Source organism: Anabrus simplex, chromosome 9 (genome assembly GCF_040414725.1).
Source record: "Anabrus simplex isolate iqAnaSimp1 chromosome 9, ASM4041472v1, whole genome shotgun sequence".
Classification (NCBI taxonomy): domain Eukaryota; kingdom Metazoa; phylum Arthropoda; class Insecta; order Orthoptera; family Tettigoniidae; genus Anabrus; species Anabrus simplex.
Genome location: NC_090273.1, coordinates 59,239,411 through 59,257,021, shown reverse-complemented (window position 1 = coordinate 59,257,021; position 17,611 = coordinate 59,239,411). Strand labels below are relative to the sequence as shown.

General features: G+C 42.4%; 1 protein-coding gene across 1 annotated transcript in view; it reads left to right on the top strand.

Annotated features, from left to right (window-relative positions):
* LOC136880859 (kinesin-like protein CG14535) overlaps window positions 1-17,611 on the top strand; it is a 352,948-nt gene that overhangs the window by 318,049 nt on the left and 17,288 nt on the right. The window contains exons 8-11 of the mRNA XM_068229150.1: window positions 7,632-7,794; window positions 9,661-10,957; window positions 13,830-13,963; window positions 15,538-15,673. Coding sequence (XP_068085251.1) covers window positions 7,632-7,794; window positions 9,661-10,957; window positions 13,830-13,963; window positions 15,538-15,673 — 1,730 coding nt within the window. The remainder of the gene's footprint in view (window positions 1-7,631; window positions 7,795-9,660; window positions 10,958-13,829; window positions 13,964-15,537; window positions 15,674-17,611) is intronic.

The following is a 17,611-nucleotide window of genomic DNA, read 5'->3' as shown; positions in this document are numbered from 1 at the left end:
CACATGAAATCAGTTTGAAACAAGTTCCAAGTTATAAAGTGAATATGAAAATAGATTACAAGATTTTCAGAATGTTGTGTGATTCAGTTTCACAATTTGTTGTTGCAGGTGAAGTAAAGTCTTTCTGTTTGTAGAAGTTGAATTTCTGAAGATAAACTTTTAATACTTGAAAGTGATGAAAAATTTGGCAATGTCCACCAAATATTGTTGTTGAATTCCCAAGTGTAATCATTACTTATAGTAACTGTTCATGTAGTTGATGTTGATGAAGTGAGGTGGCCAGACCGGCCGTTGCAGCTGGCGTCCAAAGGAGGCCGCTCGGACCCCTCAAGTACCCTGAGATACCGCTCGCCCGCACTATGAGGGGAGCAGAGGAGTTGAAACACGCCGCGCCCGCGGTGAACATATACAGGCTGCGGGCAAGTAGCAGGTCGTGCGCCGCACATCAGCCTTGGCCGGGAGGAGAGCTCCGGCTCGCCGGGCACATGTCGTCTTCGCTGGAGAGGAGGGGGCCCATCCCCCTCCCCAGTCGCTGCACGGCGCTGCGCGGCTGCGGGGGCGCTGAAACATTAAAGCTAGGCGGCAGAATTGTGTTGGACAATCATCTTCTTTGAGGGTACAGGCTTGTGGAGAGGTTGAGGGGCCAGCGGCGTGTAGATATCCATGGCATTTACTATTATGAAGCCACAGTGTAAGGTGGAGCAGGAGACGGGAGCGTGGTAATGGCCGTGGCAAGAACAGGATGGCAGTTTAACGGGTCGGGGCAGGTTTTACACAAGGCTTACATCTAAAACCAAAATATTACAGAAGGGGCAGAATGCCTTAAAAGTGAAACTCAAAAAAAAAAAAAAAATATAACCTTCATATCCTTTCAAAATAATATGAAGCAAGTTAACACAGAAATTACACCGGTTTCACCTGGGACAGGTGAACTCTAAATATCCTCTCGGTGGCTGGATTACTTAGCAATAAGGTAACCGGCGTAAGAAAATCGAGAATGATACAAGGCCCATGAAATCTGGGGGCAAGCTTGCCCGCGGGAACAAAATTTTTGACCATTACTTGGTCACCTACCTTTAAAGGGGTGGGTCTCCGTCCACGATCATACCTTTCCCTAACCTTTTCATGAGATACCTTAAGGTTGGCTTTAGCCTTCTTCCAAAGATCTTTAATATTATCCGGATCTATTGTCTCGGGCAGAATGTCATTCAGAGACCAGAGGTTAGAGAGCGGCGTGTTGGGAACGAACTTAAACATCAAAGAAGCTGGAGTAAATTTGTGTGATTCATGAACCGCCGAATTCAAAGCAAAAGCTAACCAATGCAGGGACGTGTCCCACCTAGAATGATCTTCATGATGATAGGCAATAAGTGCGGACCTGAGATTACGGTTAACCCGTTCAGCCAGAGATGGTTGAGGGTAATAAGCAGATGTAGTTACATGAGAGATGGACAAGTCAAAACAGAATTTACGAAACAGATTTGATGTAAAAGCTTTAGCATTATCAGATACAATGTATTGGCACGGACCAAAAGAAGCAAAAATAGAATTTAGGCAAGTAATGGTGGACTGAGCGGTAGCCAGCTTAGTCGGAAATAACCAAGAAAATCTAGTAAAGCCATCTACGCACACAAAGATGAACTTGTTAGCATTACCCTTTGACTGGGGGAAGGGTCCTACATAATCGATATACAGGCGTTCCATGGGGCGCGACGCTTGATGCGAAGACAAAAGGCCTACCTTGGTGGACATGGTGGGTTTACTAAGCAAACAAGATTTACAAGCTTTTACAAGTTCACGGATTTCACCGTCCATACCTTTCCAAATGAACATTTCACGAATTTTTTCACGGGATTTAAAGATTCCAAGATGCCCTCCTAATGGGGTCTCATGATAATACTTGAAGATCATAGGCACAAGAACAGCTGGAACGACAACCTTCATCATCTTGTCATGCCTCGAAGGGCAACATAAAACACCATTCCTCAGAACATAAGGGACGACATGTTCCCCAGAAGAAAGGGTTTCCATTATCGGAGCCAGCGTCGGATCTTCACGTTGGTATTTCTCGATATCCCTAAAGAGCATGGGAGCATCTGTTAGGATGGCATTAACCTCAGATAGTATGGACTCGGAAGGTGATGAACTGTCGACAGGTTCATGGGTCTCGACGTCGTTAGAAAACAAACGGCTGAGTCCATCAGCAACAACATTTTCAGTACCTCTGATATGTCGTACATCGAATTGGAAGGCAGAAATACGGATGGCCCAACGGGCTATACGACCAGTACGACGCGGCCTACCTAAGACCCAGCTTAAGGCTTGATTATCTGTCTCCAGATCGAATTTGACGTGTTCCAGATAGAGACGGAACTTTTCTAAGGCGAATAAGACTGCCAAACCTTCAAGCTCATATATGGAGTACTTTGCTTCTTGAGCTGACAATGTCCTAGACGCATAGGCGATGGGTCGCCTCCCTCGTTCAGTCTCTTGAAGAAGGACTGCAGCTACCGCCGACGACGACGCGTCGGTTTGGACGATGAATTTCTTCGAGAAATCAGGCATAGCAAGTACAGGGGCATTACAGAGAGCTAATTTAAGGTCTTCAAAAGCGGCTTGTTGAGAAGGTCCCCACTCAAATTTGATGCCTTTCCTACGTAGAAGGTTTAAGGGCGCCGCTCTATTAGCAAAATTAGGAATGAACTTCCTGAAGAAATTCACCATACCGATGAACCTGGCGATACCTTTAATGTCCTTGGGAGGTTTAAAATCACGGATGGCCTGTGTTCTAGAATGATCGACTGCTACTCCATCGGGTGACACAATATGCCCTAGGAATGACATAGAGGGCTTAGCAAAGGCAACCTTGGACAACTTAACAGTTAACCCAGCCTTACGAAGGCGATTGAGAACTTCTCGCAGATGGTCTAGATGTTCTTCAAAGGTTTCGGAAAATACGACGACATCATCCAAGTAGTGATATAAGTACTCAAATTTGATGTCGGAAAAGACCCTATCTAGTAGCCTAGTGAGCACAGCTGCCCCCGTGGGGAGCCCGAAAGGCACGCGGTTGTATTCGTATAAATTCCAATCCGTGGCAAACGCTGTAAGGTGTTTAGACTCTTCGGCAAGGGGAATTTGATTATAGGCCTGATTTAAGTCCAAGATGGTGAAGAACTTGGCCTTACGAAACCATGAAAAACAAGAATGAAGGTCGGGAAGGGGCACAGATTGTAACACCACCTTCCGATTGAGAGCCCTGTAATCAATGACAGGCCTGAAGCCTCCTTGGGGTTTCGGTACTAGAAAAATAGGCGAAGAATACGCTGACTTAGAGGGCCTAATAATACCGTCCTTCAACATCTGATCGATGATTTCCTTCAGAGCCTTCATTTTAGGTGGAGATAGCCTATACGGTGGAAAACGGACAGGAATCGAATCCGTAACCTCAATTTTGTATTCAATAAGGTCAGTAACACCAAGAGTATCAGAGAACACCTCGGGAAACGACTGACACAATTTACGAATACTATCAGCCTGCTCCTCAGGTAGATGTCTAAGGTCTAACAACATCTCATCCTGGGTAGGCGAAATAGATGAACATGATGCAGAATTACACTTTAATAGAGGGATTTTACAATTAGAGGCAAATTTGAATGTGCACGACTTACTCTGAAGATCGAGCACAAGACCCGTGTGAGACATGAAGTCCGCTCCCAGTATGATGGGGCAAGACAAATGCTTGGCCACAAACAATTTGATTTTCCATGTAAATTTAAAAACCCGAATTTTGACATGTAAGGAACCTAGAATTTCTAATGGAGATGAATTAGCCGAAACATATTTAACAGGAGATGAGTCATAGTCAGGGAGTTTACAAACAGCTTTCAATTTAGAATACCATTCAGCCGCAATAATCGAACAAACACTACCTGAATCTAAGAGAGCTGTTATAGGCTCGTTATTTACCTCAATCTTAAGAAAAGGAACAGGTGCGGGGGTATCCGCCGCAATCCTAAGACATTCTTTAGGGCATTCAAAAGATGAACTTGAAGGCTGATCGTTCTCTGCATTTACAACCTGTTTACTAGGGGCTGAGTCTCGGGAAGATGGATTAGTCGGCTCAGCCGGCGCCACTAGTCACTTTTTATTATTGGCATAGCTGAAATTTGCACCAGAAGTTGAGCAGGAGGGGGTGCTATTTGAGTTTGGGCAATTCTTGGCGATATGTGAGAAGGCCCCACACTTAAAACAGCCTTGTGATGACCCTGCTCCATTCCTTGTCCCACTTGACTTGATCAGAGGACACTTATTCCGCAGATGGTCAGGCGACCCGCAAGCATAACATTTACGGGGATTGACTGGTCGGCGAGGTGGAGGCCGAGTGTTACTAAAGGAAGGCGGGGGTTCTTTCGCGACACGCAAAGAATCGGCGTATCTAACTCCTTCCGCTGAGACTGCCAATGCTTCAAGTTCCGAGAAAGTTTGCGGGCACGCCGCGAAACACAAATATGACCTATAGGATGGTGAAATACCTTCCACAATAGCTTGTACAATTTGATCCTCAGGGAAGTGAAGAGCAAACACCCTAGTATAAAACTTAATGTCCTGTATGAAATCAGCCAAGTTTTCGTCCAAACGCTGTACACGATAATAATACTTCTGAATAAGGGAGGACCTGGCCCTAGCCGGGATGAAGTTAGCTAGCAAATGGGCATGGAAATCCTCGATAGAAGATTGCTCGGCAATGGCTCTAACTATTTTGTCAGATAGAACACCAATAGCATAAGGATAGATAATTTGCAAAATTTGACATGGGGAAAGAGAAAACACAAGGGCATGATCCTGAAATTCCACTAGAAATCTTAAAAATGAAATTACGTCACTGGTGGTATTAACCGAAAACTTGGATATACCTCTGAGCAACATTGCTAATGGATGAGGCAAGCTACTAAATCCGGGTGACATAGTAGGTAAAGGTTTCAATGGCAAGGAAGTCAATTCAGAACGGATGTTACTCAATGATGCACGATGTTCAGATTCGTTGTCCAATGGGGCAGGGATAGTTTGAGCAGCAACGGTTATCCTATTAACTTCTCCCTTGGGAGGCGCTTCCTCACTACCTGGATTCACTATGGTGGGTTGATCAGATTTGGGAGGAACTTCCCCAGTTAACAATAGAGTGACTTTACTAGACAATTCAGAAATAGTTTCAAGGAGCGTATTAGCTTCCTTCCTCTGAACGTCATTCACCTTTAGAGACAACAGATCATTAACTCTATTCGAAAAATGATATAGCCTGCCTTGCACACGCTTAATTTGATTTGGAGACGGATCATTTTCATAAAAAAACTAACTACAGAAGCTAGCCCAGTAATATTCTCCGTGATCGTGGAAAGAGAGTCGTCAATTTCTTTCTCTCCCAAATTGGGGATGGAAATGGGCAAATCAAGGGACTCTCTAAGCTTGTTAGTGTCGATTGCAACCGTGCCTCCAGATTGCACATTTCTGATAGTTAATTCATAGATCAACTCCTCCTTGCGCAAATAGTTAAGAAGGAGAACATCGCGAGGGCCGGGCATGGTGACAGAACAATTTTGAAAAACTCAAAAAATTCCAGCAACTGGGAAAATGGTTAGAGTTCGGAACAAACAATGTTTAGCCGTCAAAAGGGGCTAAATTGAGACCCATTCAACCACGCTCTGCTACCACTTGTTACCGCGTTTTAGTGGTAGGTAGAGGAGAAAGAAGGTGCGGGCGTGAACGGGTCTCAAGCTACGGAAGAGAAACTAAGTAAAATTTAACCAGGTTATATTTTCTTTTCAAAATTAAGTAACAACAAATAGAACAGGTACTTAGTAGCAGAAACACGATTCGAAATATACAACTTACACGGTTACCCCCTTCGGGGCTTCAAGAATCAGATATATAAGTCTTGAGCAATGAGCCCAACTTTACAATATAAACCATTCAACAAAGGGGCCGAAAACCCCCAATCCTGTCAGAAACACCAGTTTCCAATTACATCGAAAAAGCCTCCTTGAGGCAGAAACCACAACTTTCAAGAAAGGGTTACTTCCCCTTAAAATACAAGCCTATCACAGGCCACTCAGAATTCTACCTTTAAGCTGTCCTCCAAGGACATATACACAGAGGTAAAAATACCCAATCTACTGAGGTCTATTAAATGAAAAGCAGGTTAATTGAATGACCTCTAAAACAATTTGAGAGGAGGCGAACTTGCAATCCTAATACATTTTGATTTTAAAACCTACTTTGGCACTAGGCCGTTATTACAAGGGCTAATCCCATACTACAGAGGTGACTTAATAGCAATTTACATTACATTACGGAAGAATTGGTTGAGAGAATAAGTTCACCTCAAGACAATGTGAGTGGGAAATCGAGAGGGTTAAGCACTCTCTATCCCGATATGTCGTTTTAAAATAGAATAGATACCAGTTGTTTTTACATTTTAGGAAAAGGTTACATGGTTGAACGCTTAGAACCCGCCCCGAAAGTTAAACTGCTGAGCAAGAAAAGAAAGAATTTATTAATCGGCCATTACCTTATTGTTGACCGCCGCCGAGGAAAGAGGCGCTTCCCGCCTCCTGCTATGTACTTAATACACTGAAAGATGGAACAGAAGTGGCCCAGAGACCCTAAAATCAGCAGTTTATATACTCTCGCGGAAGTTTCTAGGCGTTAGGGGAATGAAAACACCCGCCCACAATGTTTTTATTGGCTAGGGAAAAGAAACCCCTACATAGAGGAAAAAGAAACACATTATTGGTGGAAAATTAATTAAAGAAATTCGGGATTGGCTAGATCCAAACTAAGGGGAAAAGGAGGGGTATACAGCCAACTTAAACAATGACAGAAAGAAATTTAACAAAGAACAAACTCTTGAAATAAAAATTTCTCCAACAAAATAGTTCTTTGACTCCGCACTAGGTCGCACTATTGTTGATCTTCAGTAGTGTCCTCTAGAAGAGAAAGTTCACACTTCTTACTTCAAGCGAAACAAAACCACATCAAAAATGACACAGTTCACAAACTCAAAAATTTCCAGGTAGTGACATCTTCTGAGAAATTAGTAGATTAATAGTGTAGATAAAGTTCAGACTTCCTCCAGAAGAGGAGTTTCAACTGGCGCAACTTTTAAATAAACAGAGTAGAGGTGTACCGCCCGGTACAATTATTATTGAAATGAAAAAATTAAAGTCCACAGCCTGTTTCCACTCATTCGACCGGGTCAGGAATGAAATGAATGAAGCCATTATCTATCGGCGAGGATAGGAATTGTTCCGACTGCTGAAGCCTGTCGCACTCCTCTGGTGCAATGATAAATGAATTACAGATGAAAGGAAATGATATTGGAGAGTTTTGCTGGAATTAAAGATGACGGGAAAACCGGAGTACTCGGAGAAAAACCTGTCCCGCCGCCGCTTTGTCCAGCACAAATCTCACATGGAGTGACCGGAATTTGAACCACGGAACCCAGCGTTGAGAGGCCGGCGTGCTGCCGCCTGAGCCATGGAGGCTCATTATTATTATTACTATTGTTATTAATTTGTACATAAGTAATTTCTTCCCCCTTTGTTAATATCGATGTTTATTTAATGTTTCAGAGAACATAAGATCACTCAGCTGTTGAAGGAGTGTCTGAGCTCGTTAACATGTCATGCGGCAATGATCGCTCACGTGTCTCCTTACGCTCAGCACTACACAGACACGCTGTCAACAGTTCAGCTCGCATCTCGGATCCATCGAATGCGTCGTCGCAAGATAAAGGTAAAACTGATATTGTAGATAAAATGTATCGTGTTTATCGTTCAAGTAAAATTATTCTTTGGAAATCGAACTAATAAAATAACTTTATTTTATATATAGAAGTAATTAATAATGGAAAATGAACCTCATCATCAAAAGTTTCATTTATTCCTTACTCGAATGATAGCCCATTAATAGTTTTCTTGTCCGACTCGTTGGCTGAACGATCAGCGTACTCGCCTTAGGTTCAGAGGGTCCCGGGTTCGATTCCCGGCTGGGTCGGGGATTTTAACCTTAATTGGTTAATTCCTACGGCACGGGGGCTGTGTGTATGTGTTGTCTACATCATCATTTCATCTTCATCACGACACGCAGGTCGCCTACAGGAGTCAAATAGAAAGATCTGTACCTGGCGAGCCGAACCCGTCCTGGGATATCCCGGCACTAAGAGCCATACGACATTTCAATAGTTTTCTTGAGAAAGTAATAAATACAATATATATCGTCGTTGCGTGTAGGAAAATCGCTATGTGATAATACTTCAGCTTAGAACTCTGACCAGAGAGGTTCTGTTATCTAAGATTCAGTATTGCATGAACTATGTTCGTTCTGTGATAAATGTACTGCAGGTCAGTATTTGTCCCCTTAACAGTGTCACATATCGGTATTTCGAGGAACGACGATTGATTCCTAACGGATATCTTTGATGATTTCCAGTACAGATCACTTGGTGTTCTCATTTTAATCACTTTAAATTTAAAACCCGCCTCTATGATGTAGCGATTTGTGCGATTAGCTGCCACCCCAGAGGCCTCGGTTCGATTCCCGATTCTGCCACGAAAATTGAAAAGTGGTGCGGGGATTGGAACGGGATTCACTCAGCCTCGGGAGGTCAACTGAGAAGAGAGGGGGCGGTTCGATTCCCACATCAGCCACCCTCCAAGTAGTTTTCCGTGGTTTCTCACTTCTCCACCAGGCAGATGGCGGGATGGTACCTAACTTAAGGCGACGGCCGCTTCATTTCCTCTTCCTTGTCTACCCCTTCCGATCTTCCCAACCCCCCACAAGGCTCCGGTTCAACATAGCACGTGAGGCCGCCTGGGCGAGGTACTGGTCATCCTTCCGAGTTGTGTTCCCGACCCGATTTCTCACGCTCCAGGACACTGTCCATGAGGGCCTAGAGGTAAGATTCCGCGCTGATTCCGAGGAAAAAACCAACCCTGGAGGGTAAACGGATTAAGAAATAATAAGAAATTTAAAACGTTATTCTTATTCTTATTTTACAAGTAAATTGATCAATTAGGTTCACGCTACTTCGCGCAGCTGTGAGCTTGCATTCGGGAGGTAGTGGGTTCGAGCCCCACTGTCAGCATCCCTAAAGATGAATTTTTGTAGTATCCCATTTTCGTACAAGGCAAATGCTGGGTTTGTAACTTAATTAAGGCTACGGTCGCTTCCTTCCCATTCGTAGCCCTTTCCTATCATATCGTCGCCATAAGACCTACCTGGGTCGGTACAACATAAAGCATATTGTAAAATTGTTGATCTTCTGTCCAGGTTCTTCCGGTCTTTTTCGTTCTTTCCGCTTGAAACCCTTTCATATTTTCACCGCGTACGTACATTTATATCTGTCCATTATGTGAACCTCCAAAATGCTTAACCTTTCCATATCTTTCCGCGTTTCATTAATCCATGCTGTAGTGGTTTCTGTTTTATCAGAAGTAATCAAATATCTTGTCAAATATGAAATGTATTATTATTTTTTGTAGATTTTATTGTTGCTTTTCTTATATTTAAGGGGAAATTAAAACTTAACACAGTGTTATTTAATTCAGTCTCGCCTTGCTCATTGAAATTATAATTATTAAAAACTGTTTTCTTCTTCAGTTTATAGGTGCATCAGCTACAAACACAGGAGAAGAAGTGTCACGACTTCAAGCACAAGAAAATGGTCAATCAACAGGCAGCAGTGATGTGGATCCATCGAGCAGTGAACAATCCGCTGACACTGTCATCTACGTGGGGCCGTCTGATGATGCCACAGATGGGGAACATCCACCTGTCTACATTCCCAGTCTCAATTCTGGTGACAACCGCTGTGCTATGGGAAAGGCTCTCAGAGGATCTAGTGCTGAAAATAAGCCCACTAATAATAATATTCCAACGCATACCGGAAAACATTCGACTTCAGCACCGAACAAAATTTCTAGTCAACAAAATTGTCCAAGTGTAACTGAAGGTAGTCCGTCCCATAGGAACAGTTCAAAAACTTCAACACATTCACCTGGTGCCGGAAGAACCTTATCTAATCATAATACTAGCTGTAAGTCATCCCCAGTTAGAACTATGAATAAACATTCTGGCAACAGGATAGTGTCAGCTACTGCAGCAGATCAACAAATACCGTCCCAAAATTCTAAAATAACAGTCCCAAGTTCTGTATCAACGAGTGACGAACAGTGGATAGATGGACCGAGGATATCCAAGTCCAAAGTAGCAGAGGCAAGGAATTTACTGAAAGACGGACATAAAAAGAAAGAAACATGGATTGATGGCCCGTTGCAGACTCTAAAACAGTCAGCAAGTGGACATTCAGGTGGAAGTTACGGATTCATGGACAGTCATAAGAAAAGTATGATTCGAAAGTGGGTAGAAAACCAGACTGTAGAGGCTGAGAAGCAGTTGCCATCCAAGAGTCTGAATTCTCAGAGACCTCCGACTACAGGTGCTTCCCAACAGCCTTCAACCAAAGGCAGTCAGATCCAGAATGTAGAAAGATGTGGTGCTACCCCTTCAGAAGATGTTCAGGTGATTACCAAAGTGGATTCTTTAGAGGTTTCAGAAGTAACTGAGAAAACTAGAACAGAAGAACCGTGTGAACAAGAGAATTTAGAGTTGGAAAGGGAAACTGTTGAAAGGACAGAGCAAGTAAGACAAAATATAACAACTGATTGTCAAAATAGTGGTGAGATAGGTAGTGAGGGTATTCTAGTTCCAAACGAAGACAGTGAAGTGGAATCTGCAGTTGATGAAGCAAGTGATGGCCAGGTAGAAGAAGAGCATCAACAGGATGTAAATGAAGACGAAGAGGCAAGAGAGGAGGTGGAGTCAGAAGAGGAGGATGAATACAGTGAGGATGTACATCCTGTACTGTGCGATTCTCACAACAGTGGAATGTGCAAAGGTAATTATATATTCAGTAATACTGCACGTAGCCAATAAAGGCTTCCACGGACACAGATCGTGAATTCACAGCAAATGAACCAGCTTTTGGATTGTTAGGCCTATAAGGTTTACAAATTTTTGATTACGGAGAGTTCATCCTTTTTTAAGAATTTGCCTATCCGTATGCGCTAACAAGGTGGGAATATGGAATCAGTCTACCAAGTAGAATAGGCTTCTTCTTAACAGCGGCTAGCTTTGGCTAGCCTGGCATTAGGGATGTGGAGGGGCTGGTCCCCACCGTCGGGTGTCCTGAGAATAGCTTTCCGTGGTTTCCTGTTCTCCTAGTTTCAGCCACGGTTTTACCCACCTCACCTTCTCGACGAATCACATCATCACCACAAATCTCCTAATCTGAAAGAAGGCGTAACCGTCTAGGGGCCCGCCGGACCCCAACAGGGTACGGAATGAAAATTGTGCACCCCCCAATCAGTTTTCACTAAACAGGGTAGACTTCGGCTTAACAGCGGCTAGTTTTAAATGCCTGGCAGTCTGACATTTCACCGTCCGCTGACCATAGAATGGTTTTCCACGGTTTTCCATTCTCCTCACTAAGGCGAATGTCGGAACAAATACTTTCATAGGCCACGGATACCAACCCCTTCACCTTCTCCGCACCTCAAATCACCATTTCAAATCTCCCTTCGTGGTATAGAATGAAAACTAGCAGTAGTAGTCTGCCACTGCTGAGCAACATGCCAGTCCAACTGATGAGCCCAAATGGCACATTCTGGCCAAAACATTGCACACGCACAAGGCCTAACAACCCAAATGCTGGTTCTTTGCTGTGATTTTATACTACAGTAAGTAGTTACTTAAAGAACAGAGCCAATTATATAGTAAATCTTAATGATGATATTTGGACAACCCCACTCTCCAGTAGAGCCTATGTTACCTCTTACTTGAAGTATTATTTTACTATATTTTGCAGAACTATTAAAAATATGCTTTTAGACGAAATTATATTTGCATCGGTCTATTATCAGAACAAATTTACTGTAAAAGAGTTAAGTCTGGCTGGATTGAGGATATTAGACATGAAGGTAACGAGAATAGTTGCTGGTATAAACAGATAGGATCAATAGCATAGGGGTACTCGAAATGAGGAGATAAATCCAAAACTAGGAAAGAACTCGATGGAAGCTCTACGTATAAACCTGTTTCAGTAGTGGCGTCAAGTGAGGCGATGGAATATAGGTTACGTAGGAGGAATGGAAATAAGTCAAATAGGGAGTGAGGAGGGTGGGTGGGGGAAGGGAGGAGAACGAGAAGGACGATGGCTACACTCTGTTTCTATTTAAGTGAACAAAGCAACAGATGTAGCTCCAAATAGACGATTAATGAAGCGCGTGCTTAGTTCCTTTAAATTATGAATTTTAAAAATTTTTCTGAGGATTACATTAATTTTAACAGTTCTCAAAGGTTTGCGTACTGAATGCTGAATATACAATGAAAATATATATACAGGGTCTCTCATATAAACTAAGACCCAACGCACGGTGTTTGCACCCTGCGCTACGGCAGCTGCCTCAGCCGAACTTATGTCACGCGCGGCCGCCCTGCTTTAAGCGTGTATACAGTCTCATATGATATCTTACCTTATAAAAGATGCTGGAAGTGTCGTTCTTCCTGGGTTAGACAGTCATTGTATCTGGTAACCACATTCTGGCTGACGCGGGTGAGTTCTGTCACTGTAATCCTTCTGATTTAATTCGTAAAGTTTTCTTTTAGTTTTTCCAATGTGTGAGGATTTATCCGATACACTTTTTTCTTTCTGTATACCCCACAAGTAAAAATCACACACTGTTAGATCTGGAGAACGAGGGGTAAACAGACCAGCACTGATCACTCTGTCTGCAAACACTTCCGAGATTGTAAGAAGGGAATCTTCTGCTGTATGAGGAGGGCTGAATCTTATTGAAAACCCCCACGCAATTTTTCTTCCTCCGTTTACTGATGAAGGAACGGCGTCAAAATGTCATCTTGGTACTTCTCTACGTTTACTATCGTTTCGGAAAAAAAGTCCAAATTATTCGTCTTGCACTAACAGCACACCAAACCCCAGTCATAATGAGGGATTTCATAAACACCGTTATGATTTTCTACACACCAATAGCGAGATTTATGACTGTTCATACGACCATGAAGATGAAACCAGAGCTTTAACATACAGGAAAACGGTCTTGCAGTGTTAACTGCCGCACCACGTTAACAGCTGAGATTCAGACTGGCGACTGATGCTCACGAGATCGAACTCGTGCAGGCTGCTTGTAAGGTCAAGAACTATGCGCGCGCATCCCATACTACAGTTTACGAATGGGAGAGTAAAAATGCCGCTTCGACGGTCTTAGTTTATATGAGAAACCCTGTATATAGATAGTATGTAAATTTTAGATAACATATTTCATATACATTGAGATGTTTATACGAATCAATTTAGTTTTAATTTATGTCACTGCTGTGTTCTAGGGTATAGTATAATAATTCAGGGTTCGATTCCTAGTTTTACGATGCATTTAAGGATATTTGGAGGGTCTGAAACGGAACTTGAGGAATATAACTGGAAAGAGAAGGCTGACTAAAACCTTCATGTCAGAAGTGGAATGCATATCACAAACACGCAGTTTACCAGTTCGGAGAGAGGGAGAGAGTGAGAGAGACAGACTTCCTTATCAAAGCCCCTGAAATTCTAACTACCAACAGTCACTATGTGAGTAGTAGACAGGATAGGTTTTCAGATGTTAATGAATGGAAGTCTTAAAAAGTAAATGTTATTTTGTTTTAAACTAAGCATTTAAAAATGTGTCTATGACGATTATTACTCTTTTTAACAGATACATCACAGAGAAGATTGGATATGCGACTGAGAATTTTCGAGGACCAACAAGAAAATTATGATGACGAGATTGAAATCATTGAGGTGGAGGAGTCATATGAAGCAGTTCCTATGAGGGACTCGTGTCTTCAGGTATTTCTTGTCTTGTTCTGTTTTATTTCTAAATTATACTGTTATAAGAATAGAAAGGCTTTCTGAATGTCTCACATGTTATAGAATTAGAGTTAGACTGATAATTTAGTCAAACGAAACAATCTATCATATAAATATCTGTACTATATTACATGGATAAGTGAAGAGTAAGCATAGACTTGCATAGTCAGTCCTTTTAAAATACTTCCAAGTTGGGATGACAAGAGGTGGTTATCTAGATGAACTTCCATTTAAAACGTTAATCAACACCACCACTATCCGTGCTTTTTGGTCATCGAACTCCAGAGTCATATTGAAAGGATTCGCAAGCACGTTTAAAACTGACACAACAGAATCCCTCGAAATATATTTATTATTGATATGAATTTTCCTTGCCGTAATTTACATCTTTACGAAATATTTGAATATCTAATAATGTTTGACCTGACCTATTTCTCTAAAATACTCCTGGCAACACTTCAAGAACTGGAAATACCTTATTAGTCTTTCACTAATCTGAATAATATTGCATAGATGTTTTTATTACGAACGATGGTGGTTTACGATGCTTTACACTCTGGGTAATTCCAAAAACATGTCAAGTCAATGTTTGTAGAATATCTATATCATACTGTATAACTTACTACTTATCTTGTCCGACTCGTCGGCTGAACGGTCAGCGTACTGGCCTTCGGTTCAGAGGGTCCCGGGTTCGATTCCCGGCCGGGCCGGGGATTTTAACCTTAATTGGTTAATTCCAATGGCACGAGGGCTGGGTGTATGTGTTGTCTTCATCATCATTTCATCCTCATCACGACGCGCAGGTCGCCTACGGGTGTCAAATAGAAGGACCTGCACCTGGCGAGCCGAACCCGTCCTGGGATATCCCGGCACTAAAAGCCATACGACATTTCATTTTTTTTACTACTTATCTTGCCAGACACATTTCAAAAGATAATAATATATTTTTTGGATTACATGATTAATTTCATAAAGAGAAAAATAGTGATTCAAAAGAAACAGTTGTTATTAAAACGTGGCAGAATTTCTCGATTCATTACGAAACATTCTGCTGTACCGTCGTTTCAATTGAATTTTATTCTTTAGGGTGTAGTAATTATTTTCCACAGTGTATGAGAAACAGCGAATCCAGTCAGAAAGTCGAGTAATATCGCAGAGTAAGTCAACACGCTGACCACTTGTCACTCCCGTATCTGTTGACCATATAATTGTACTATAGCAGTCTTGGAAAGCCTGGGACCGTAATAGGTTTTATATTCCAGATATTGAGAAGATAATGTCCGAACCGACACAAAAGGAAACGTATGATCGAGCAGACTGTTCATCTATAAGATAATCGTTCAATTTTCTCTCGAAGACTATTTTTCAAATCGAGAAATATCCACATATACTTAAGGAATTATTATCTCCAAAACTAAAAAGTGCCGGGGTTTATTTTATATTTCCTTCATATAGAATGCATCATCAGTGTGCTTGTAATATATTATAGGTAGCTAAATATCATATTTATGATTGCTTTAAAAGTAACATTCCCTTTTGCATGTGTATTTTAGGTTACTGAAGAGGACATTGCACTGTGTATGGGTGAGATAGAGAACCCTCTACCAGAAGTAGATCAGGAGAGTATCGAAGAGCATCCATTACGTATTCTCAGTCAAGAGAACCTCACCGTTGTGTCTACATTCACAGGTAAATTGTCCTACTTCTCTTTCACCATAAATAACTGTCCGCAATGTATTTTATTTTATTGAGGAATTGACTTTGGTAGCCATACATACCATAGAACAGCGAAATTGACCATATAATCGCTATACGCTCGGCGTCAGTGTCACAAATCTGGCCGAATATTCGAACTTAATAAAATAATGTTATTGGCTTTACGTCCCACTAAGTACTTTTTAGGTTTTTTGAGACGCCGAGGTGCCGAAATGTTGCCCCTCAGGAGTTATTTTACGTGCCAGTAAATCTACTGACACGAGGCTGACGTATTTGAGCACCTTCAAATACCACCGGGATAAGTCAGGATCGAATATGCCAAGATGGGGTCAGAAGGCCAGCACCTATTTGATGAAACAAAACCTTACCTGTGCTCCAAATGAGTTTGTATAGGGACGAGTCCACGTGCTTCAGCATGAGTGAGAGGGAAGTCACGTCGGCTCCTGGTGATTGAATGCTCTTGTGCGCGCTTGTCCTTCTCTTCTCAGAAGGCCAGGGGGTGACTACCTTAGTGAAACACAGCTTCATTTTACTCCCAGTAGCACAGCAATAGTTCAAATTCAACGATCTTCCTCCACTCCTTTCCCCTCCAAGCTCGTGGCTTCGCGCAGGTTTGTAGCTGTGAGTTTGCATTCGGAAAATGGAGTTCGAATCCCACAGTCGACAGCCCTGAAGATGGTTTTAGTGGTTTCCCATTTTCAGTCTTGGCAAATGCTGGGGATTTACCTTAATTATGGCCAAGGCCGTGTACTTCCCACTCATATCCCTTTCCTTAAGACATATATGTACAAGCGCGACGTAAAGCAAACTGTAAAAAAAAAAAAAAAAAAAAAAAAAAAAATCGTACGCAAATAGTTCGTTGATATCTCGAATGGTTTAGGCAGCATAAGCCGATAAATTTATCACCTTGTGTCATTTAATGTGAGTTGTTTCGTAGAAGTCGTTACTCTACGATTTATTTCCCATACAGTTCAAAACTAAAGAAAAAAACCCTATGAATATGTATCGCACAATGCGTTGTTACTGAGGTACAGACTTTGCACACGGCCACTGTCAGAACGATTTTTGGTCATCCGTCGTCCGTTTTGTTTACCGATGAAGTCGTCTTTGGAAGAGAGGGAATCATAAACTTGCATACATATGCATTTGGGCAGTTGAAAAAAAAAACATGGTTCGGTTATCGCTTATCATCAACAGCGTTTTCGAAGCAATGTGTGGTGTGATATTATCCGTGATCAACTGATAGGCCCATATAAGCCACCCTAACGACTGAATGAACCAGCGTATCTGACCTTCTTGAGGGAAACGTTGTCTGTATTACCGGAAAATGTGCCCCTAGCAATTTGCCGTACCATGTGATTCATGCATGTTGTGGTTCCAGCGCACTTCAGCCTACGTGATGGTGTCCGGATACCACTTTCCCACGACGGTGGATCGGGCCAGCGAGGTCCAGTGCATTGGCCTGCCCGGTCTCCTGACCTTAGTCCACACGGCTTGTATCTGTGGGAGCACATGAAAAGTGTGGTGTACGCTACTCTAGTTAGCGACATCAACGACTTGGAAGAGCGTCTCAATAACGCCTGCGTAGCTGTTCACCAGGACCCAGATATCACTGAGCGGCTTTACCAGTTCATGTTGAGGATGTGAGGGCGGACACTTTGACATGTGCCCATCGTACACGCATGCACAGAAATGGTGTCCCGATCTAAACAAAGCATGAAGTCCTACCTCCTCGCTTAACGCATTGCTGCAGGTAGACAGCCCGCTACAAGACTGTTGTGATTGAAATGGCACAGTGACAGTTGTACAGCAATACACACACTGTGTCTTCAACCCTATTGTATCCGTTTAATCCCTTCCCCTCCTTTTCAGTAATGGAGTGCCCTTCAACACATGCCCCTTCATTTCCTC